Source organism: Acanthochromis polyacanthus, chromosome 17 (assembly GCF_021347895.1).
Source record: "Acanthochromis polyacanthus isolate Apoly-LR-REF ecotype Palm Island chromosome 17, KAUST_Apoly_ChrSc, whole genome shotgun sequence".
Lineage (NCBI taxonomy): Eukaryota > Metazoa > Chordata > Actinopteri > Pomacentridae > Acanthochromis > Acanthochromis polyacanthus.
This window is the reverse complement of record NC_067129.1, coordinates 19,512,022-19,537,884: the sequence shown is the minus strand read 5'-3', so window position 1 is coordinate 19,537,884 and position 25,863 is coordinate 19,512,022. Positions and strand designations below refer to the sequence as shown.

The following is a 25,863-nucleotide window of genomic DNA, read 5'->3' as shown; positions in this document are numbered from 1 at the left end:
AGAGTAATGACAAAAATCCCCGTTGTTAGCTAAATTTATTTTAACACACACACTTTATGCAATCTGACAGACGTCTAGGCTGCACTGGTAATGGGTCGTGTGTGATGCAAGACAGATGTAATCCATAGAACTGAATTGTGCATCTGCACTTTGAAAGATGTTGCGCACGTTGTTCGACTGAGCTGCACTGATCTACAGCTCATGTTCAAAATATAGACCATCACAGAGAAGCTTATGATATAGAACTGAAGGCACTCGGATATGAAAAACAACTCAAATCATTCAAAACACATTCGTAGTCTGAGGCTGCTAAAAAGACTCAATGTTTTTTTGCTCATTAGATGTGATCCTCTGTCAGATTTTCTTTATTATGCATTTCTGAACAAACATATCAAATATACAGGGCCCTCTTTGTGCCAGAACAATGGAAGCCACTGGCAAACTACCTGAGTTTAATTGCTAAGAGACACTGTTGCAGCTCAGGAATGGAAAAAAGCCGCAACGCACACCTTGACAAACAATTATTTTGTTGTAACAATACATCGCAGGGCTAAAGGAAACAGCAGTCCTCATAAATACAAGGGCTAGCGTTGGTCTGAAGCAGTTTGTATGACGAAACCTAACGCAAGAGTTATTTTCCTCCAAGGTTGTCGTACTTTCATTTGTCAGCATTTTACTTTATTTATAATATCTGCTGTTTGTTAAGGCTTAAATAGCCACAAAGATTTTTTTTTTTTATTACTCACAATCTCACTGTTGCTCATTTTTATCCCTCAGTCTGAAACGCCCTTCAGCTTCTCAAGGACAGAGTCTGTGTTTCATTAGACCCTTTCCAAATAGAGATGTAAACGTCTCTATTTGTTTACATTTAATAACGATGTATCAACTTCATGACACATTTAGAATTTTCTTTATTTGTTTCACCTTTCCTTAGTGGGCATATTTACCAAGATGTGCACATGTAGCAAACTGAGGACATTTGATATTAGAAAAAGTATTTTTGTCTGATTGACGCACAAATTAATTACCTCAGTACGGAATATCAGAATAATAAACAACATAAAAACCCACAAGGAATGTATAGAAGTAGTGACCGTAATTGAGCATTTTGTGTAGTGTTTGTTCACTCTTCAATCCCTGCCTGCACTGTAATTGCCAGTCACTTATGTGGAGTTGCCTGCCAAATTATTTCCACTGATCCCCTCCAGTTGGCTACCAATCTTTTTGATGGCATCAAACCACCGTCTAGGAAGAGTAGAATTTTTTTACAGCAGTAAGTGTTGTCTGTTATTGGGCCTACAGACACCAAACAACTTGGTTCTGATCTGTGAATTATGGGGTGACTTTTGAATTCAGGCCTGGTGTCTTTCTGTTAAACAAAGCGTAACTTATGAAGCAGCAATGCGTGATGGGACAGGAGTAGTAGATCTAGAGCCGACGCTGATGGGAATTTGATTCTGTGTCTCCGTCTTATTTATTCATAAAATACTAAACATCATTAAAAAACACATTTGTTGCCAGAGCTCAGTCTGTGTATTGGCCATCACATCCAATATTAAAGAGGATATAAAAGCTGTTTATTTCAGTGCAGCTTCATAAAGTGACACAAGAGGGCAGCAATGATCTCTAATCCCTCTTGATCCAATTAAAGGGCCCACCTGAAATGAACCTGCCTCTCTGTTTACTGTGCTGTCAACACTTATAACAAGTATAGACAGAAGAAGGCCACAGTGTGAGTCTGGATACTTTGAAAGTGCGAATACTGTACATATGCAGTTTTCTCATCTTTAAGAGTCTCACACTCCTTACTCTTTGATTCAGTTATATTGGCAAACCCAGTTTGTTCTTTTTGATGTTTTTGCAGAATTTAAATAATTGCGGTGCCGAGTATCTATCAAAGGGAGTATTTAGAGGTCTTTGCTTGTCTTTACGACCATCCTGCTTATCATTATAAGAAGTATGCAAGGCTTCTGCAGCAGTGATGAAACAGATAGAGCCCACTACTCTCTGTGTGAAATTCCCCAATTTCTCTCTCAAGTCTTAGAAGATACCACTTCATGGTGGATTAAAACTGAAGTTTGCACCCATATCTACATGTTTCCATCACTCAGCCTCCAGATTAAAGAGAAACTTGTGTTTCCCAACAGAAGTCCTTATGTAAATAAATTAATTGTGTCGCCTAATGATAAGTTTTGCTTTCGTTCTCAAGAAGATAAAAGAGGCAATTATCACTTCAACTTCACAGACATGCTTTCAGCTTTAGACAATGGAGGATTTTCTTTGTAGAAGTGTGTGGCTATGTCCTTTTTTACGCCGTGCTTAAATGTATTCAAGCTAGCAACCTTTTGAGCACGCTTTTAGTGCACGTTCTTATCAGCTGTGGCAGTGTCAGCTTGACCAGAGACATAATCCTACCCTGTCAGTGATGGGATTGTCACAAAGCTACCATGCGCCTGCAGTAGTTGGTAGAGGGGCTAATGGAGGTTTTCATGCACGTGTCTCAGCTGGCAGGAAACAATTTGCACGTCATGAGTGGGCCCAGAAGGCAGCATACCTGCTGGGCTGCACCCTGGAGGAGCTCTCCTCCTCCATCTTCAAGCACCAGGCCAAGGGCACCCTGCCCAGAGCCAGCACCATCCGCCAGGCTCCTGACGAAAATGGCACGGCAGATGCAGGTACTCCACACACCACATTTACCAACACACATTTCCCTCTTCATTCCTCACAGTCTCCTCCCGCCACCACCCCTTTCTCTTTGTCACTCTCACTCTGTTTCCATGTCCGCGCACACACACACACACGTGCCCACATATGCCTCTGCTCATCACCTGAGGGAAATTGCATACACCAGAGAAAATAAAGCTTATCTTAGTAATGAATACCACAGCTTTACAATGGCTATTGATAGATAAGTACACACACTATGTCGGGACAAGCAATTTTGGATCCACTCTTCGTTCATTGTCCTTGAAATCATAATTGCCTCACATTGATTTTTCACATGTGCAGCTTCTCTGACTTCCATCAAGACTAGACGGCAACACATTTTGAAGGGCACGATGACACAGTTAAAAGTCTATCACAGTGGGGATGGACAGAAGTGACCTCTGTTTCACCTTCCCTGTATCTTCCCTCACCGATGAGCGCGCAGTCAGTGTGTGAGAGTGTGCACACGTGAAAACATCCCTTAAGCGACATAAACTTACCATTTTGTGTGACAGTGGAATGAATTAGCAGAGCTTAACAGGTGGCCGTTGCCGCTAGGCACAGCCATGAGTGTTCGCTGTTTGATCTGACCACTTTCAAAACACCTGAGTCCTAAATGACACTGCTTTATAAAGACAATTTCAGGCCCAGTTGGGATACCTTATGCCTCTGGGCATAATATGCTCAAATATAATGCTATTGCACTGCCTTTTAGAAGCGGATGTCCTGACCATAGTCTAAGCTTAGATTTTCCAGCTCGAAACATTGACATTTCTTCCTTTAATTCCACTGGTCCTCACGTTATTTTTATGGTGGAGATTTTGCAAACTAGTTGTTACTGATTTGTTCTTTCTGACTGCTTTTCAGGATCCAAAGCTACAGCCATGGAGTGTTTAGAGGCTATGGCATCTGGGCTTTACTCTGAAATCTTCACTATCCTCATTTCTCTAATAAACCGGTTAGTATCACACATCATTATATGTTAGCAATGTGTAGATTTTTCTTTTTAATAAATCTTGACATATCAGTTATCCTTCTAAACCATGAAAACAATTGGAAACTACCATAAGTTGTTTGAGTGTAAACAAAGCTTCTCTAGTGTTAGATTTTATAGCTGTTTGGATTTTGGTTATAAAATAGATGTACACTACCGTTCAAAAATTTGGGGTCACTTAGAAATGTCCATATTTTTTAATGGAAAAGCAGTGTTTTTCAATAAAGATGACATTGATTTAATCAGAAATACAGTCTAGACATTGTTAATGTGGTAAATGACTATTCTAGCTGGTTTTTAATGGAATATCTCCATAGAGGTACAGAGGAACATTTCCAGCAACCATCACTCCTGTGTTCTAATGCTACATTGTGTTAGCTAATGGTGTTGAAAGGATAATTGATGATTAGAAAACCCTTGTGCAGTTATGTTAGCACATGAACAAAAGTGTGAGTTTTCATGGAAAACGTGACATTTTGTCTGGGTGAGCCCAAACTTTTGAACGATAGACTATGTTAAACAAACATTATGCTTAGGGATGTAGTGGAGACAGATGAGGTTGAGCTGTCGGTTATGCAGGGAATGGAGTCAATTGAAAGCTGCCTCTAATATTGCAACGCTGATGTGTGTGTGTGTGTGTGTGTGTGTGTGTGTGTGTGTGTGTGTGTGTGTGTGTGTGTGTGTGTGTGTGTGTGTGTGTGTGTGTGTGTGTGTGTGTGTGTGTGTGTGTGTGTGTGTGTGTGTGTGTGTGTGTGTGTGTGTGTGTGTGTGTGTGTGTGTGTGTGTGTGTGTGTGTGTGTGTGTGTTTGCCCTCTGTGCTTTAGGGCCTTGAAATCCAGCCAGCACTCCCTGTGCTCGCTGCTCATAGTGGACACACCAGGCTTTCAAAACCCCAGGCTGGCGAAGCGCGAGTGCGGCGCGACCTTTGAGGACCTTTGCCACAACTACACTCAAGAACGTCTGCAGACTCTCTTCTACCAGCGTACCTTTGTTCAGGAGCTGGAGAGATACAAAGAGGTAAGGGCATGCGGAATGTTGTGCACGATGCATACGTACAACCTCACTGTCTCGTTCGCTGCTTCTCTTTGTCTGCTGCTTTCCCTCTGATGCATCAACTCCAATAGTGCATGTGTTCACATATCAGACACACTATCCGTCCCACCTGTCACAAGCTGTGACAAGCCAAAGTAGTTCATGTGTTAGGCCGTCTCATTAGCGATGCCAGTCTTCACCTCTTCTGCTGAGATCAAAGTAAAGTCACTCACAACCGCCTTTGGGAGACACGCCCAGCTGCACAGCAGTGGTGTTGCTCCCTGACGAAGGAATTATTCTTCTGCTGTCCTCCTTTGAGTTCTGTCTGGCAGGGATGGACTATAATAACTGAGCACATTCATCCCAGAGGATTTAAGATATTTAAGGACAAATAACAGAGATTTTTTCTTTCATTACTGACAATTATATTCATCCATTCCAGCTGTCCCAATTCCAATCTCAGAAATGTTCTTCTTATTGAAAACTCAGCTAATAGCACACTAAAGCTAACAAGAAATCCTGATCATATTACTTTTAATACTGTGAACAAGGATCCTGGGATTTCCCACCCACTTTCCCACCCACATCCTCTGCCTGAGAGAAAGGGAATTGGAGCGAAATGAAGCATCGCATAAATCTGTGTAGTGTAATTCTCTCTTGTCAGTACATCTTGAAAATATAAGAAGTTACGAAGCTGTCGTTGTAAACTAGGTCAAACTCATTTAAAACGGCACACAGTATTAACAATGACAGTCACAGCCAGGTTGAACTATGATACACACAATAGGGAAATGCTTTATATTTTTGAATTAAACGCTGCGGAGTGCTCTCGCTGTTAAGGTAGGTTTTTTTTGTGTGTGTGTTTCCTTTGCAAACTGACTCTCCACAGCAGAGAACAAAAATCACTTAAGCTACTTCACATACACAGTCGAGTCGAACGCTGGCATCTGTTATGGCTATACACTATTACTACTGCCAGCATTTTCATCCATTTCTAGTGCAGCCTGCACTTTGTCACTGTGTGCCTCTGCCTGCCTGTTTTGCTCCGGTGAAAGTAATTTACTGTATTAATTTCCACTTTGCCCCAGAAATGTTATCATCTACATCAGTAATTAAATCTTTTAGCATTTCCATTTACCTATAGGAAAATCAGTCATAGTAAATGCCAGACTTTCTTGTTGTTTTAATAGATTTGTTGTGGCTTTTAGTTTTTTATGTGCCGTCACTTTTTTTTTTTTAGAAAATATTTTATTATCCAGAAAAATCTTTGAAATTACTATGCCCCCCAGCACCTTCACTGGGCCATAAAGCGAATCAGGGTTTTAAATTACTTGATGACTGACAGCAAGCTAATGAAATAACAAGCATGAGATCAGTGTCAATTAATTCATCATAATGTAATGATTTTTTTTTATTTTTTTTAGATTTTGTAGATTAGTAGTTAGGTGGGTCTATAAAATGTCAGAAAATGTCGAAAAAGGGTTCATAATTTCCTGCAGTCCAGTTTTCAACTTCAATCTGTCAAAGTAACAGCCCAAACCCCAAAGATATTCATTTTATTAATATATTGCACACCACAAAGAAAAGCAATGAGAGGCTAGAAACAGCAAATGTTTTGTATTTGCTTGAACAATGATATGATTCACTGATTGTCCTCATAATCAACAGTCACAGAGGCTCAGTCAGTGCCTTGATTCAAAAAGCTTTTAAAACCCACCTGTACAAACAGAGATTAGTCTCGTATTTTGTTTTTTCTAATCCTTTGTTACTGCCCTTTTTAAATGTTTTGCTGTTGCTTTGTGTTTTTGTATACGCTAATGTTGTCTTGTAAGACCAGTTTTTGAAGGGTACTATAGAAATGGTCCGAACTGGGGCGCCCCAGTAGCTCAACTGGTTGCATGAGCGACCCATGAACAGGGGCTGTAGTCCCTGATGCAGTGCTTTTTGCTACAGGTCGTTCCCCAACTCTTCTCTTCACATTTCCTGTCTCTCTGAACTGTCCTCTGCAATAAAGACAAAAAAAGACCAAAAAATAACTTTAAAAAAAAAAAGAAATGTTCCTAACTGATTAACTAATTCTAACAGGGACTCCTTGTAGTGGGTTTCCAAGCTGTGATGTTTGGCATTAACTTTCTAAGAGGCAGAGTCACATGGATCCTGCATCTAAAGGCTCATGGCTACAAGGGATCAGTGTTGTGTTAGAGTAGTCAATAATGTTCACTTCTGAAAGCTCCTTTTTCCTGAGTAATCGGCAGATTTGTGACAAATTAGGGGGAAAAAACAACATGAAGTGTGTTTTTTGGCCTCCATATGCCACCAGAACAGCTTCAGTGCTCCTTGGCATTGATTCTCTGTTGTTGTTTTTTTTTGGAGCTCTACTGGAAGGAGGAGTGCCATCCTTCCAAAAGATATTCCCCTGTTTGGTTTTGGTGGTCTAAAAATCTCCCACCGGTGTTAAGTTGGGTTGAAATTTGGTGACTGTAAAAGTCACAGCATATGATTTGGATCATATTTACGCTCATCAAACCATTCAGTGACCCTTTTTTCCTTATGTAAAATGGCACTGCTGCCCTGGAAGAGGCCACTACCATCAGGATACGAATGTTTTATGAAACGATACAGGGGATCACTCAGAACAACTTTGCATTGATTTACAGTGACCCTTCCCACTAAGTGGACAAGTAGACCCAAAGCATGCCAACAAAATGTCCTGATTTAACACATACTGTATCTATGGCCATATATTAACCCGGAGCTGCAGACTGCCTCAGGTCCTGAACTCTATTTCAGTCCCTGAGTGACTTTCAAAAATGCGATGCCATACAATAATTTAAGCTGGTTTATTTTTCGATTTCTTGCATTTCACTCTTCAAAAAACACCACTCGCATCTCCCAGAGAAAATATAGCATTTCCACAAATTTAGCATCACCACAAGTCATTAAAGAGTCTGTCAATCTGCTTGTCTGTCTTCCTCCAGGAGAACATCGAGCTTTCTTTAGACGACACAGACCCGAGCACATCTCTGTCTGTAGCAGTGGTAGACCAGGCCTCGAGCCAAGCACTGGTAAGTTTAGTGTTCTTTGTTTTCTGTTGTCCTTACTTTTATCTTAGTATTTTACTCGCATAGTCGCTTCTTTTTTCTCTATTTTTCGTCATGCATAAATCCTGTACTGGTGTAATAACTTGCATCTGAATGTTTATCCAGTCACCTAGGAGACTTGCACGCCTTTCATGATCTATTTTCATATAGTAGTCTCAGGGTGCCCTTCTTTTAATTCAGCATTGAATATTGTTTTCCAGCCTCAGAAGTTTTCTTTATGCTAGTTTGTTTGATAGAGACTGGAAAGAGAGGGTAGGAGCAAGAAAAGAAAGGTTAGAGAATTGACTTCAGAAAAGAAAATCAATGTTTGGCCTTTGCAGCCTATGGTCTGCACCATGGAAACAGAAATGGCAGAGTTTAGAGAGTCATAGATCACTTTGCTGTAATTCCAATGTGTTTGGTTTGAGTGCTTTACTTTTTAAAGGGTCCCTGCTCTAATGGGAATGTCATCAGAAGCAGTGAACTGTAGTACATCACACTAAAAACCTAAGGGGAAAAAAAACGCACAGATTCTTCAAAGTCATTTCTAAAATCAACTCTGCTGCGAAGAATGAAAAGGCATTTTGATCAAAGATTTTTTTTTTCACTCAGATATTTATTTTTTGTAGCTCAGATGTCCGTTATCACAAACAACCTTAATGCTCAATTCATTGCAAGCCTCGTAGTTGTCATATGTCTCCTCCAAACTGATGCCCTGTGTTGTATTTGCAGTCAGTGTAGTGTGCACCGCTGATAAGGATGTCTCCAGTGCAACCTCCTGATAGCTGCTGAAACAGTTTTTGGTTTTGTGGGTTTGGTTCCTAAGCCAGGGTTCCCAGGGTAGATTCAGACATGAACCATGTTGTCCAAGCTGGCTACCTTCATGTGGAGATTGTTTCTCTCTGGAGTTTGTTTTAATCCTCAAAACATTAGTGGCTTATCCTCAATGCCTTTGGACAAAAAGTGCAACAATCAAACCTACGAGTGCTGCAAGTTGAGGCTAAAACAATGCCGTTTAAATATGAAAATACACAGTAAGCAACATACCAACTAATGTGTGTGACACAGACTTATAAAGTCACATGTATACATACGATATCATTCATCAAGATTAAAAAGTCCTTTATTGTGCCCTTTTGTCATGATCATTACTGCTCAAGGACGTTTTATTTTCTTCAGTGTTCACACTGATTGCATTACTTTTTAATCCCATCTCCCCCTCTACTCCTCATATTTAAAAACTCCCTTTTGTCTCTGTAGTTATTATAAGGAAAATCCAAATTGATGATGCTTTCACTGCAGCGACTGCTGAAGGACGCAAGGACCACATACGCTTTTGAAACTTTAATTTCCAGAGCTAATATTATTATCAGGCCTGTCACAACTGGCTCAGGCTCAGAAAACACACGGCAGTTCAACTGCCTGTACTGACATTTAGGAGAACCCCCCCAATATTTAATGAAACCGTGACTGCAGAGGCCCTCAACCCAGCATTTGAAGGATAATTTTCTGAATTTTTCATAAGCAATTATTGTTTTTTCTTGTACCCAGGAGGTGGATAAATAATAAAGGCTTAGGAAATATACTCGGATTCATCAATGTGTTCCCATTAAACAGCTAAAATGAGCTAAACGTCCTTGTGGCAAGGTGGTTTGTTACTTATGTATGGGGTACAGTTGGTAAAACAATCTTTCTTGAGGCAGACTTGTTACTAAAGAGGGTCGATGCAGTAAAATGGAAGAGTGGATTGAAGGTAAAATAGAACATTTTGTGTCCACAATAAAACTTATGTAAATCTATGATCTTTGAGTGTGCACGTGTGTGTTCATGTTTATTTGACAGGTCCGGACAGTTCGAACAGATGAGGCCCGAGGCCTGCTGTGGCTGATGGAAGAGGAGGCGCTACAGCCTGCAGGATCAGAGGAAACACTGTTGGGACGTCTCTTTAGCTACTATGGACCCGCTGAGGGCGAGAGTAAAGGCAAGGAAAGGACAAACATACACACACAAACTCACCATTAAAGCTAATACAAAGCATTTAGCTAATGGTCTTTTAAGAACTGAGTAAAAAAAATTAAAAATGATGCACGTTTAAACCAGAAATTTGCATTGTATTAATATTAATGTTGTTGCCTGCTTTTATCTCTGTTGTTGTGGCACAATATATTATGAGCGATTTATATAGATGATTAGTGACAGCTCAATAATTTTTTGCTCCCGTTTTCCCAGTATATACCAACTCTTCCTATGGCTTGCTTTAAAATTCCACCATATGCTATTTAGTGTTTTCTAGACATATCACAATACTGTGCTGACTACTTCCTGTTTTGTTTCATTGCTATATAACTGTACACAAAGCACACAAAGCATCAGCTGGACTAGTTTTAAATCCTAGATGAGTCACACAAATCTTTTCCATGTATGTTGTTGGCAACCTTGGCTTGCCAAAGATACAGCTTATAAAAATTTCCACATCGAATTTAATAGAATTCAGAAAAAAAATGTTGAGGGCAAAGTGTCATTTTTTTCCCCTCCGAAACAATAGCTAGAGGCTTTTCATTCTGATTTCTTACATGTGCTAGATTTGAGTTTTTCTATTTACTTTATCAGTGAAATCTCTTTGATGATTTTCCATATCATGCTTAAGGCTGACCAGCACAGTATAGATAGATAGATGTAAACATTTCACACTAAGCCTGAATAGACAGGCTTATGCAGTCCATGAACAACTAGGTCAACTAGGAGCAGACAGTTATTATCTCTGTAACAATGATGTTTCTGTGGATTTGTGAGAGACGGCACATACAGAGTCTTCAGGACTTGATGAATAAGCTTGTTTTAACATTTCTTTTATGCACATTGCACTAACTTTTGAGGGAAATTATTCATTTTTGTCATCTTCCCGCGTGTCTGTTTACATTAGGTCACACTTTCCTGTTAAAGAGTGAAAAAGAGAATCATTTCCTGCTTGGCCATGGTCATGGGACTGACTGGGTGGAATATGATGTCCGCGGGTGGCTGAACTACGCCAAGCAGAATCCTGCCTCCACCAACGCTGCAAGCCTCCTGCAGGACTCCCAGAAGTAAGCATCACCACTGCAGGAGGCGTCTATCACGGGTGACGTGGACGTGAAATATTACTTGAGTATGTCATTCCAAAACATGAGATCCTCCATCTCTTGCAGGAAGATCATCAGCTCACTGTTCATGAGCCGAGCAGGTGGAGCCACTGTTTTGTCGGGTTCCATCGCAGGCCTTGAAGGTGTTTCCCAGCTGTCTTTGCGGCGAGCTACTAGTATGAGAAAGACTTTCACCACAGGGGTGGCTGCTATCAAGAAGAAGTCCTTATGCATCCAGATCAAGCTTCAAGTGGTGAGTGGAGAGGATGGAACACATCATTCAGTTGAGCTTCCTCTGTCCGCTGGTAACTGTAAGACATTACCAGTGAGCTGGAGGTGTATTTATGGATGTCCAGTGCCATTTGGTACCACAATAAAACAAATGGGTGAATACGAAAAGCTGTAAATTAGTTTGAAATCTACTTTGGACTTTACAGCATTCACAAATTGCTTAATGCCTCTTAAAAGAAAAGTGATGAGATGAAGTCTCGTAGTTGGGCTGCAGCAGACGCAATGACATTAAGCCTGTTAGAGAGAGCAGCTCTGCTGCTGCTTCCAACCCAATTGCTTGAAAAGAACATTGATTCCCAGATTATGTTCATTGTCAAAAGTGGACCAATACTGGATCAGTATTTTTTGGACTGAATTTGTAAGATGTGCATTTTTGTCAACAGCTGAAAAACTGAAAGCCATGTCTTAAATGGAGATCCACATTACCACAGAGCAACCAGAGGATTCAAAGACATGTTTCTTTTAAAGAAATCAGCAAAGTTACACTATTTATTGTAACCAAAACCATTTAAAGAAATGATCTTACATTTTTAAACAGTTCTAAAACTATTAATTTGCAATGTGCTGTCCGGTCAGGAAAATTGTCAAAGTCTCTCCTAAAAATTGTGATATTTCACGAAAGTCACCACATGTCTCCATGTGTATGGGCTGATCTCCTGGCAAATAGATTAAAATTGTAATTAGTAATTTATATTTCAGCGTTGGTATGTAAAGTACGTAGTAACCATTAGTAACCAAAAAGTCATAATTTTTCCCTAGTATTTGTAAAACTTGAAAATTGTACCGTGTACAACATTTTGAAATTCAGTTTATGTAAAATAAATAATCAAAGATTTTTCCTTTCTCCTCCTTTTTATGATTTAATGCAGATGGGTAATCTGCATAACCGACAGCTCAACCTCATCTGTCTCCACTACATCCCGAAGCGTAGTGTTTGCTTTATATAGTCTATCGTTCAGAAGTTTGGGCTCACCCAGACAAAATGTCATGTTTTCCATGAAAATTCACACTTTTATTCATGAGCTAACATAATTACACAAGGGTTTCTAATCATCAGTTAGCCTTTCAACACCATTAGCTAACACAATGTAGCATTAGAACACAGGAGTGATGGTTGCTGGAAATGTTCCTCTGTACTCCTATGGAGATATTCCATAAACAGTCAGCCGTTTCCAGCTAGAATAGTCATTTACCACATTGTCTAGATTGTATTTCTGATTAATTTTATGTTATCTTCATTGGGGGAAAAAAACTGCTTCTGTTTCGAAAATATGGATATTTCTAAGTGACCCTCAACATTTGAACGGTAGTGTATATAGTAACACACACCCTCAAATGAAAGATCTAAATAATAGATAGTAAAATCTAATTTAGTATCTGTCTCTCAGTTTTGTCATGGAGTTAGTGAGTTCTTAATTGCCTGACTGTAGCCCTGTAGGTATTGAATAATAAATGTTACAATTATGAGGTTAATACAAGAGGTGTTTGCTTGAAATTTCTTGTAAATACAATACTGTCAGACATGCAGAGAACTTGACTATTTAAAGCAAAGACGTAAAGCTACTGATTATATGTGATACATTGCTGGAAGATGCTGCATTGACCACTGACCTGCTCCCAGGGGAGTCTCTAACTCTGCCCTGTGTTCTCCAGGATGCTCTCCTCGACATGGTGCGGAGATCCAGGATTCAATTTGTTCACTGCATACTGCCAAGGCGGATGCCCTGAAGGCTCTGAGTGGATCCCTGTTCAAAGGAGGGGAATGTGAGGCTCAAGGGGAGAGTGGAGATCCGGCTTAATGCAGCTAGATGTAGCACTGCTCCGTGCTCAGATACGTGGATCCAAGCTGCTCGATGCTCTACGGATCTACAGGCAAGGTGAGGCAGCTGCTTAAATCACACACTGAGGCCGGGTTTAGAAACGCACACATCCTTTTCCAAATGCGTTGGAAAAAAAAGGCAAAAATTACTTCTTTGTTGTTGTTTTTTGTTTGTTTTTTTTTCGCAAGGGGTCACCTCCAAATTCTGCTTGTACTGTAAAACATTTGCAAAAACATAATGTTTTTCCAATGCCAACCTTCACAGGCTACCCTGATCACATGGTGTTCTCTGAGTTTCGGCGGCGCTTCGATGTGCTGGCACCGCACCTCACCAAGAAGCACGGGAGGAATTACATCGTGAAGGACGAGCAGAGAGTAAGTCAATCAAGGAGAGAGCGAGTGAAATGTACAGCTCCGCCAGTGGCCAAGCACAGTGGAGATTAATGTTGTGAAGAGGCAGCTTCATTACATCTGCCCCTGATTTGTCAGCAGCCGACTCACAGAGAAATAACCTTCATCAGAGCTATAGCTAATGACCTAATCAACTTAACCTCATCACTATTGCCGCCCGTGAAAGAAGTAGATTTAGTATTGTGGCTTAGAAAGTGCTTAACTGCAGGCAAAGCTACATAATATCATTGCTTTATATGTATTTATCGTCTTATATAATCAGGGAATTGGAAACTTACTGCAAAGTTTTTCTCAGTGCTGATTTTTTTCTACTTTGGTGCTCTTATTTTGAATTTATACCACAAAATTGTCCAATGATCCTAGTTTGTGACTGATACTATGCATTAGTCCACTGCAAGCAAATTCTTAGTTGAAGCGCAGTGGAGAAAAATACAAGTGTTTGTTTCTAGAGAGAAATGAGATAGAGAGAGTGAAAGAATGGGTTAAAGGTAGAGTATAGCTCTTTTCCCCTGGCGTCGGTGTATTGGGTTGAGTTTCTGTGGAAACGCTGGCAAACAAAAGCCCCTTAGTATTCGCGACAAACCTCTCCTGGTGTAATCTAGATGTGGTCTTTCAGGCTGCAGGCTCAAGTAGAGAGAAGAGACGGAGACAACAATACACCTACAGTGCACGCAGGCCAGTAGATGGATAGGGAAAAGGAGAGGCTCCAGGGATGGCTGATGGTGTATCTCAACACTGGATGTATGTGTTCAAAGCTGGCAATGGGGCCAAGAACATCAGGGGGTCAGGACGAATCAGCTAGGAGCAGGAGGGGATCTTGAGGACAAGTTGTAATTGGTTTCTGGAGGTTCTGAGGAGCCAAACTTTTTCCTGCCTCAGTTCAAAACAAAATCCAGTTGGGAGTGGATGCGAGCGAAGAGGGAAAACTGTGCTGTACCATTAATTAACATGACAACTTAGGGGAACAGCGAACTACTGAACTGTTGCAGTGTCAGTAGAAGTTCCCACTGGATCCAGCTGTTGGAAGACTAAAGTGTGTGTGTGTGTGTGTGGTGTGTGTGTGTGTGTGTGGTGTGTGTGTGTGGCATGTTTGTGTACATGATGTGTCTTTGCCCAGGCTGTGGAAGAGCTTTGGAGTCCTTGGATTTGGAGAAAAGCAGCTACCACATGGGTCTGAGCAGGGTGAGTAATGACACCACATTTCAAACAAATAGGCAGCTTTAAAATGATTGAATAACCTTGCTGTGAATTGCTGCCAGTTTCTCTCTCTTATAAACTCTAACAACAGACCTGCAGTATACAGCTCCTTCTTTGCCCACTTTTTTTTGTTTTGAATGACACTTGCTGTCTGGGGGAAGTGTGTCTTTCATTACACCTGTCCCTCTTGAGGTTTGTTTGCCTTCCTCTTTTGGAGTGCTGCCAAGCCTTGTCCCTTCTTTCGGCCAGTGGCTACCCAAGAGCGCATGTCTTTACCCAGCCTGGCGTGTGACCGTAATTTCTTACTTTCTTTCAGGTCATTAGAGCAAATTTTAGCAAGTCTTTGTTTTTCACCATGACCGTTGTGTGTAATCACAGTAAACACTGCTCAAAAACTCAGGTCTAATCCCATCAGCTGGAAAGGCGACATCAGCCAAAAAGAAAATCAAAGGAAACAACATTGCACAAAACAGAGGAACTTATGCTCTTAGATATATGGAGCGCACAAGGACTTTCAAAACACATGACAAAAGAATAGTTTGGTGGCAGTTTCACCAAGTGCCACACTTTTTATAGTGTGAAATAGGCTCAGAAGTAGACAGGCGCAGTTGGCCATTCTCAAAGCATTCCAGCTGCGCCTTAGCAACCTCTCTCAGTTGCATTCCAACTACACAACCCTGAATAACCTTACAACAGTAGATTCAAGCTCTTGACAGGATATAATATAAAAAAACTGCCATTAGACATAGCCACATGTCAAAAAACAGCACAGCTGCGTACATTTTGGAAAGTGCTACATGGATCTGATCTGACGATAACAGACACGTTCTGCTCAAGCCCCACTAAGCATTTGAAAAGTAATTTTCATTGATATCGCAGATGCATCACTTCTCCCCACTGGTTTGCAGCATTTCCCTACCAAAGCTGCTCCATCATTTCCAGCTTCTGCTTGGTTAACAGGTCACATATGGATCTGGCATTTATAAAGCACTGGGACTGTGTAGAAAGACCTTGAGGGTGGAGACAGTTTTTCCTGTCATCATCCATCCATTTTATACCTTGCTGCCATCATATCAAGAATTCTCTTGCAGTGCCTAATCCCTGTGAGGTATAGACAAGCCGTGACGTGACCTGCTTTCTTTTAGCTGTTTACCCGTGTTTTACCTTTGGCCCACATTAGATTATAGACAAGGCGATTGTCCGAGATAATAACTTAATCACAGCTTTATCACCTAGATAAGACTCTCTTGTCTGTGGATTACACTGTTTCTTATTGATTTGTTGCTTCAGTGCATTTATTTGCTTTTTAGATCCCCTCTGTTTTATTTTAGCCCCTATGCTTCACATTAAAGTGCAACCCCTACATCTAATTTCCTCTCGATAAAATAAGCATTAATTGGTCTCGGCATAATTATTATAATCTAACCCTTTGCTAATAGGCATTTGTGGTATGGCTGTTTCTTGCTCTAGTTGTTCTTCAGAGCCGGCACCTTGGCTAAGCTGGAGGAGCAGAGGGATGAGCAGACCAAGCGCGAATCTAACCTTGTTCCAAGCTGCCTGTAGAGGTTACCTGGCTCGACAAGCCTTCAAGAAAAGAAAGGTAGGCAAGACGTCACGCTGAAATGAACAGCTCAGTCTGAAGTTAGCGAGCTGAAAACACCACTGATGTCTTTCGAAAAAGTAAGGATGTATTTATCAAAATGTCATCTGTCATCATTTAAATGTAAGAAACTCAAACACACGTTTGAACTTCAAGTAAGAAGCAGTCATAGTTATAAATATGATGCTTGCAAAAAACTGATTAAAATACCAAGGTCCATTCAGCTGCACAGGAGGAGCAGGTGAAGTAGGTCAAGTTGGTGAGAATCTGAGCTTACAGTTGAGAGCTAATTTTAAGGCCTGTTTGCTCTTCCAGGGGGTAGATCTAACCAGCTCTGCTGTAAATCTTCAACTAATTACAACTAAATTCTTTCACTCCATTGCCTGTACCCCCTCCCTCCCCTGTAATCCGTCCAATCAGCTCCCCCAGGGAATATTTGATAGTGACACGTCCATTTCTATTGCAATATATCCGCCCGCTCCCCTTCAATGCAGCCTATCGAACAGGCTGCTGACTCACACACCCATCTGCTCCACCCATCTTCCATTTTTCTCCCAGCGTCTGTGAGTCCATCTCTCTGGACTCATACATGTCCTCTTGTGATGTATGGAGCCCTACAGTACTTCTCCCTCTCTGTGATTACTATTTAAGTGAATGTGCCGCTTCAGCTGTCTTGTGATGAACCAGTGGAAACAAAATCAACATCGCCGCTCTTACGTCCACTACCACATGCTGTTAGGGAGTTAGATATTTGTTCACTTGTATATGAATCCAGTAAAGCTATTATACTGTCATCTTTGCAATAAGGTAGAATCAATAGGACCTTTTATATTACCGGACTTCAAGCTCTGCTCCGTTATTACTTGCTTTAAACCATGAGAGTTGGTGATGGATGCTGGTTTCAAATGGGGAACTAATGTGTTTTCGTTAGTAAGTTCAAAGGTGATTATTCACACAGTAAAGCAGGCTAAGTGCCTGGTGCTTCACTATCTGCCAGAACTTAAACGAAATAAACAACAAAAACACTGCTGAAAATTGCTAGGCAACTCTGCAATTACAAAATCCATTAGCAAAGGAACAATTTTTCCTTCTGGCCCTGTATGCCCCTTATATCCTGCCAATCTATAATAGAAAGATAGGACTTTATTTCATCTTAATTTCATTGATGTCAAACTCCAATTGAGGTTGGAAAGGTTACATGTAACATGCAGTTATGTTTGTGATGACACCTACTGCAGAGCCTATGCAATTTGGGGGTGGAAAATTGCCCATTACACACGACACCTACATACACCTACACACACACACACACACACACACACACACACACACACACACACACACACACACACACACAACAACCACATATTTAAATATATATATACACACAGCACACAACTAGCCAGTTGGTTCTTGCCATAATATGGATTCTAACAGTTGTCAAATAGGGCTGTCAACTGTGTACAACCTGACTTCTGCAAACACACTGATGGTCCCAGCCCCATTAGGAAGGCAAGGCAGTACCCACAAATTAACCTTGAAAAGGCACACCTGTGAAGTGAAAACCATTTCAGGTGACTACCTCATGAAGCTTAATGAGAGATGCCAAGACTGTACAAAGCAGTAATCAAAGCAAAGAGTGGCTACTCTGAAGAATCTAAAATATAAAAGCAGTTTTGACTTATTTCACACTTTTTTGTTTACTACATAATTCTGTGTGTTCATTTATAATTTTGACATGCTCAGTGAGAATCTAAAATGTGCATAGTCATGAAAATAGAAGAAAAAACAATAAATGGGAAGGTGTGTCCAAACTATTTACCAAAAATCTTATGATGTTGTTTGACCTTCTTTGGCCCTGATAAAAGCTTGCATTTTTCCTGCCATTGTTGTTGTTGTTGTTTTTGTTCTTTCTCAACAGTGTCTTTTGTTATTGAGGTCCAGGTAGTTTCTAGCTCTTCCCAGAGACTTGCTTTGAATGAAACTTTTTTGCAATCTACTTTTGAATTCAATAAATCCAAGATCTGTTCAAACAGGATTCAAGTATAGTCTTGAATTGGCCAGTCCATAAATACGTCAAATTCCTTTTTCTTGAACCCACGACCAATCAGGTTCAGTCCAGAAGGGATTCCATGATGCACCAAGATGGCTGTGGGTAGACCTTCTAGTTCATGATACCATCCACTGTAATAAATTTGTCCATTCCCTTTCCACAAATGGAACTCCATACAATAATGGAATCTCTACCGTGTTACCATGCCTTTCTGTGGACACAAACATGATGATGCTAACAGAAGAGTTCAAACTTGGACTCATCTGTCCAGAGTACCTTCTTTCCAATCACCTACAGTCCAATGTTTGTGCTCCTGGCAAATTTGAGATGTTTTTGATGTTTGCAGGCCTCAATAATGGCTTCTTAGCAGCTATCTTTCCTTTAAGCTTGTTCCTTCAGTTGTGTGCCTGTGGTCATTCTGGACACTTTCTCAGGTTCTGATCTAGAAGTATTAATCTCTGCCTGATGATCATTTTCTGCTTCAGTTAGCTTTTGTTTTTGGCCTCTTCATTGACGCATTTTGTACGTACCAGTCTCTGCAATCGAGTCCAAGACATCTTGACCACACTGTGCGAACAGTTTTTGTTTTGCCCTATTTTGTCTCAAAGACCTTACAGCATCATGAAGTGCTTTAATTCAGACTCTGTCTTTCTAAGTGAGTTCCCTACACATCATCATTTTGAAACAGGAGTGAGGAATTTCAAAACTCAATTCACGTTTTTATACCCACATTTGAGCCAGCACAATGGAATTCTCTGAAAGTCATAAAATAATAAAGAATAACATACAGCCACAAAAAAATATTTTTCCGTTCGGGACTGCAAGCAAAATAACTGTAATTTGACATCTCAATCAAAATTTAATGATGTGCCCTACTATTTTTTCTGCTTTTTAAAGATATCATTTGATTAAAGAACTTGCACATAGTGGCAGATAATCCATTACAGAAACCTCAAAACAGAAAATATTTTGGTAATCAGCATACTGTTAAGATAGATAGATAGATAGATAGATGTGGGTGTAATGTGTTACTGAGAGGGAAATGAAAGAACTGATACTGCTGTTAAGTCTGTACAGCAGCCAGTTACTGCCAGCAGCCAGTTATCTGAGGTTAGGACTGAGACTGGGAAACAAAGTGAAACAGCTTGGCTGACTCTGTCTAAGGGTAGTAAAGTCTGCTTGATGAATGCCAAGAAATATTTTGGCACACAACAGCCCCCACCCCCAGGCTATACCACACGGGCTGCATGACTCCCTTTGTTTCTAATCTTTGAGCTATGCTAAGCTAACAGCCTTTTATTGGAGCTTATAGTTAACAGACAGTTATGAAAGAGGTTTCAGTCTTGTCATTTAACTTTGGACAAGAAAGTGAATACTGTAAGCATTTCCCCCCCAAAATCATACTCCTTTTTGCTTTCTGGCATCTTTATTAAACTCCTGTATTGCTGACAATGCTACTTTCATAAAATTTGGTAGACCCCCCCCCCCCCCCCCCCACCCCCATGTAATGAACTTACTGAGCAAAAAAAAAAAAAAACATCCTCTTAAGAAAAGTATAAATGTATATTCAAATATTCATCATTCCAACCATGTTGTAGAAACTGCTTATAATAATACTGATAAGCTTTAGTAAGAAGGTAAAAAATAAATAATTGGGGTGATTTACAGTATTGATGTGTTGAAAAGCACAGTGTTATGTTTCATGAACAATCAATACAGATGCTTTAGGAAAACTGTATTGAAAATACAGGTCCTAAAGTAGAAACTCAATGCAACAAAAGTGAATGCACCTGTGATCACTGCACCAGAGTTTGAAACCCTGTGATCACCAAAATGAACTGAGTATACGTACATCTTTCCAATTATCCAGTTATTGCATGAACATCATGTCCTTCTTGGTTTAGATTCTGTGGGCTGTGTCTATCTGCATATCTGCATCATGAGTCTACATGGAAGCGATTTGCCCAAGGAACTGAAAAATCTGATATTGTGACTTCAAAGATATAAAACAAAATGCAGAAAATTTTGTGAAAAACTAGACATGAATGGATGAACTCTGGCAGTGGTATTCAGGAGGCATAGAATGGGTCATTGTACCACTAATCAGGGCGGCGCCGTCCTGTTAAAATGGCACCACAGACAGTACACTACTTGCACGATCTGGCTCTGAAACAGAAAGACTTTAAAACTTGGCACAGGGGTCATCAGCGGAGATTGGAGACAAATAGGCACACGAGAAGGTCCTTGAAAGAGACTTTCAGGAAAAAAAGAAGAAATATTACATTTACTGCTATTTGGCCATAAATTGCATGATTAAACTTTGGTAAAATGGCGCATGAAGAAGCCTGATGAATATTGGAGCACTTGGTTTAGTCCAGTGAGGCCTAGATAAATTTGTTCTGCGCAGATTTGTCTAGCATGTTTAGCATGAACCTGGCCAGGACTACCGCAGTAAATGCAGAGTCCTGACAGTGAAGCACAGAGTTAGGAGTGGGTGACAATATGGGACTGCATGAGTACGAGAGGCGTGGGGAAGATGGCATCACGATGAGTATGAATTTACCAGTATTCTGGCTAACAAGATGACTCCGGGTCTGCAGAAGCATGGCAGAAGGGGAATTTCCACTCTGGTAGCAATCCAAAACACACTGCCAAACTGATAAAGTGAAGAAGACAAAAGTGAAAATGCCTTGGCCTAGTATCCTATCTGGCTTGAATTCAATAAGAACATTTTAATACAAAAGTAGAGCATTGTAACCCCTACTGCCAAAGGGCATCTGAAAAAATTGCCTCTGAAACATGGCAAATATCTTTCCGGCAATTAACTGCCATGTTTTATCATTCAAAATAAAATTGGACATATGGATATTTTTAAAAAATCAAAAGATTTCAGTCTCAGTAATGACTTTTGTTGTGTTGAGTTCATACTATGGAGCCTGTATTTTAATACAGCGAATCTAAACAGTTCATTTTTCATTTTACATGAGAGCAAATATGTACGCTTTTCAATTTGAATCATTGACATTGAAATGATATTGACAGAGGTGTTGCTTACTTCGTTGCAGTCTGCATGTCTAGCAGTTTGTAACGAACATTGCATAGCACTGTAGATGTGTATGCATCTAAACGAATTAATCCATTCACACATTCATGCCTCAGGTACTAGGATCATATTACAAGCCATGCCAAGTAGTAGAATTTTTTTTACTTGTTAAATTGTAGAAATATATACTGTATATGCATAAAAATGCTTTGAACATTACTGAATTATGAGTCAATGTCTTAGTCAAGTGTGTGAAAGAAATTGCGATAATGTGCAACATAGCGAAAACTGGACAAAGGTTGCAGTACAGTGCCAGAACGGATTTGCTTCCCCTCTCTACCCTTTTTAGTTTCTACTTCTAAAACAACTAGAATACGCTAGATTTATTACTATTCATCAGTTTTTATGGAAATACAGTCTCTCCTTGCAATGATCATCTGAAGGGCATTTTTTCCCTGCTGATTCTCATTCTGTTTATTATTCCTGATTTAATTAGTCAACACCAGAGTGGAGAACAGATGCAGGGCTGTGTTGATTTCCATCTCTCCCTGTCTCCACAAGATTTACAGAACATGGTGCGGTTGAGTCTTAGAATAATCATTGTATAATAACATGCACTTTCACCTCGCCGTTACCCTGATACCCCTCTGTGAATGCTGATAGGCCCCATTGTCTCTGCCCTTTTGAAGTATCCAGTCTTAGGTACAGTAGATGGTAATTTGCCTCTGGAACAGTGTGAATGAGTTCTGGTGAAGCGTCTCAGGCACTTGCTGGTTGATGTATATGGATGTGACAAGAAGTCACAACTTCCCATGTTTGATATTCCCTGGCATGTTAACCTTGTGAAGCTGTGCCAAGTCCATGTGACTTTAAATGACAAAACCACAATTTTCTTGTGTTTTTTTTTTCCCCCCTCTTTCAACTGTCTCCTCAAGGGGACAACCTGACATTTTAAAAAGTCTGTTATTTTGCCTCAGCAGGCACTTACCGTATTGGGAGTTTTGTCCTTCAGGTACCTACAAATGTATTTTTTTCTTTTTTTTTTAAAAGAAATATTTGCATTGAATCAGTACACAGCAGCACGTATAAGCTAGGTTTAACCTCAACAGCTCAGGAAAAGATATACCGTTATCAGACAGGGGATTCAACTGGATATCTCATTCATGTGAAACATGCAATCCATATGCCATTGTAAAGGCTTGGATATGCTCAGCATAAAGATATATTCCTTTGTGTGTAGCTTTTCCATTTTTTAGGCCAGGGTTAATGTGATCAGCACGTACTATAGCTCTTTGAAATATATCTGTATTTCAGGATTTAAATGTCATATGATAGTTTAGGGACAACAAAATGACAAACCACAAAGTTTAAGATGAATCTATGTAATCAGAGTTATTTCATGTAGAAAAAAAATCCCCTGAAACTGAGCTTAAGGCGTTTGCTTCAGAAATGGAATCAAGTGACATCAGTTGGTGCTGCAGTCATAAAATGCAGCACTGATACAGTACATCCTATATATCTGCACGTACGCACTAAAAGCACATTTCCATGTTCAGAATATTGAGGAACAGAATAGAGCACATGCTTTTTGTTCTTAATCTTGGTTCACAATTGTAATTCCCATCACACGCTCTTACAGTTGTCACACCCTCTTAATGTGATATGAATACGAAAATGTTTATCCATGGTGCTCATGTACTATAATCTTTTGTTTGTTTCCTTTTCATTTGAGACTAAATATGACAAGTGAGACCCGTTTAAATCTTCTGTCAGAGATTTGCTGCATTTTGCTCCACGTTAGGGCTTTCACTGTGTGACAAATCCTAATTGGTCGTAGAGAGTACCTTCAGGGTAAAATGTACCTGATGCTGAGAATTGTGTTGCTCTAATTGGGTTTGCCATAATCTGCTGCTGCTAGAGAGCCTCATGCATAAGCAGCATGGAAATCGTGTAATACTTGGAATTAGCTGCCAACATGTTTGATTTAATTAATCAAAAATTAGCTCCAGCCTTGGAACACACTCTGCAGAAAACTCTCCAGAGGAGGCTGGCAAGTCCTGAGATATCTGCTTGCCCATACACAGGCAATATAGCACGAGAATGACGACTGCAGTGTTTTTCAAATGTTGCTCATCAGTGGTGAGGATGATATGGCAACAGTAGATGAGTTTTCCAGAGCATTATTACAGTGAGAAACCGAGATTTCCCCTTTTTCCATGGACATGTGGACACTGCTGCCATGTGACAAATGTACATTACTTTGACTTTTGTTTCCACATACTGCATTTAACACCATGCACTGGATATATTGCTGCATTAAAGTAATAAATATCTGTGCTGTCTTGAATATAAATGACTTGAGATTGTTTACAGATACAAATGCAAATAAAATGACATTAATATTACGCTACCATCTGTACACTGCAACAAACGCTCACACTTACGGATGTGTTTCTCTGTGCTGACTGCTTCTCCATATGTGTCATTAGATTCAGGATCTGGCAATCCGGTGCATCCAGAAAAACATTAAGAAGAACCGCGGTGTGAAGGACTGGCCATGGTGGAAGGTCTTCACCACAGTGCAGCCCCTCATTAAAGTCCAGCTAACGGAGGATCAAATGCGCAGCAAAGACGTGAGCAGACCCCTCACCCTGTAGATTCCACTCAGTTAGACAGCCTTTAATGCACTTTTAAAATGCATTACCTGCTGCTGTAGTAGGGCGCTTCCTCTCATTAATGTTTGACATTTCTTGTAATACTTAATATTTCACAGTTGTTCTTGGAAAATAAAATGTAACCTATATCGCTATTTTTCCGTGCTCCAGGAGGAGATACAACTGCAGAAAGTGAAGCTCGAGAGGGTGGAGAAAGAGCGCAATGAGCTGAGACTGAACACGGATCGATTGGAGAGCAAGGTGGGTCGACTCGCCCGTGGCAGTGCATTCTGGGAGGATGGTGTTTGAGATTAGCGATGGAGTTATTTTTGTTCATTTTAGTAAAGATCTAATTATTTCCTCGCGTGGGAACTGTTTTGCGGTTTTGCATAACCCCTTGTGTGTGTTCCTGTGTGTGTTTGTGTTCAGATTGCTGAGTTGTTGGCAGAACTTGCTGATGAGAGAAGCACTAGTGAGTCAGCATCCCAGTTGCTGGAAACTGAGACCTCAGAGAGACTGCGCCTGGAGAAGGACATGAAGGATCTACAGGCACATATACACAAAAACACAAACTCCTTGACTCTAGTATTAAAAAAACTATCCTATTTAGTGTGACTGACATGCTATTTTTTGATTAGTCGCTGAATTTGTGCATTCCAGGTGAAGTTTGACGCCATGAAGAAGCAGTTAGAATCACAGGAGATGGAGGTGATGGAAGCGCGGCTCATGAAATCGTCAGAGCTCAACGGGGAGATGGATGATGATGATGATGCTGGTCAGTTGAGTTGGAATCTGCTTGTTACCATTTGGACACCAGAGAGACTCGCCCTTATCCATGTGTTTAATTTGGCGTGCAGAATTTGAAGATAATGTGAGGATGTGACTTCTGGTGACTTTTCTATCTTCTTGATCGCACAATCTTGGTCATCAGTGTTTTTAAGCACTTGTGTAAAATTCGCTAATTAATTGTACCTTGTGACACTTGTAGCAGCTTGCCTAAGCCTGCCTAATGGGCATGTCAGCTCAGGTCAGACGCATAATTTACTGAAGCGCTCCTACTGGCATTGTGTGCACAGTTTGAAAATCTCCCTTATACTAATTGTAGCTGCAGGAATGAGTGGCTTGTTCGGCTGTTCCAGCAGGAGACATGGCAGTAAGACTTGGTCACATCTTGCCTAATGCTGTTAAGTATATTTTCCAAATTTGGGATTTACCGCTAGGGGATTAAGATGTTCCCTCCCAGGCATACAGCTAATGCCTGTTGCTGATTGGTCTCCCCCTGCTGGGAAAGAGTGTGCCTGCTGAGAGCATATTGTCCATGAGGCTTTTTCTCTGCATTCCCACCCCCTTCAAACCCACCTCAGCAGACAAGCCATTACAGAGCATATCAGAATTCTTAGATGAATGAGAAAATAATCGTTGGGATCAGAGCTGGTGGCCCTGCAAGTTGTCATTATGCTATATATATGCTAATGAGCAGCACTGATGGAGGAGCCGGTGTTGGTATGTGAAGGAGAAATGGACAGCCTCTAAAATGATAAGGCTTGGAAATGAACCCGAACCTGAATGTCTGCCTGCCCGCTGTTACAGTTCTGATAGCCTCTGACAGCTCCAGAATTAGGGTCGGCTAAGAACTGTGGAAAGTGCCACTTAGACATGTCCTCCTCTAACTACTATTGTGGTGTGCTCAGAATTCTTACCTCAGGTTTATTCAAGATTAGAGTTGAAACGCAAAGGCTGCTTTGTAGTTTCTTGTCGAATTTCTTGACCTCATAAGGTCAGGATTTGATGAAAGAAGTTTTATTTCCTGAGAGATTATATTATTTCGGTCCTCGAATGTGATAACCATCGCAGCCAGTGCAGT

General features: G+C 40.5%; 1 protein-coding gene across 1 annotated transcript in view; it reads left to right on the top strand.

The window, feature by feature from the left end:
* LOC110961034 (unconventional myosin-XVIIIa) overlaps positions 1-25,863 on the top strand; it is a 68,585-nt gene that overhangs the window by 19,405 nt on the left and 23,317 nt on the right. The window contains 18 exon segments of the mRNA XM_051937539.1: positions 2,505-2,675; positions 3,574-3,664; positions 4,525-4,717; positions 7,711-7,797; positions 9,655-9,793; positions 10,736-10,895; positions 10,998-11,184; positions 12,876-12,934; positions 12,936-13,099; positions 13,307-13,416; positions 14,570-14,579; positions 14,582-14,634; positions 16,120-16,182; positions 16,184-16,249; positions 23,835-23,978; positions 24,171-24,260; positions 24,429-24,548; positions 24,660-24,774. Of these exon segments, the coding sequence (XP_051793499.1) occupies positions 2,505-2,675; positions 3,574-3,664; positions 4,525-4,717; positions 7,711-7,797; positions 9,655-9,793; positions 10,736-10,895; positions 10,998-11,184; positions 12,876-12,934; positions 12,936-13,099; positions 13,307-13,416; positions 14,570-14,579; positions 14,582-14,634; positions 16,120-16,182; positions 16,184-16,249; positions 23,835-23,978; positions 24,171-24,260; positions 24,429-24,548; positions 24,660-24,774 (2,022 nt within the window).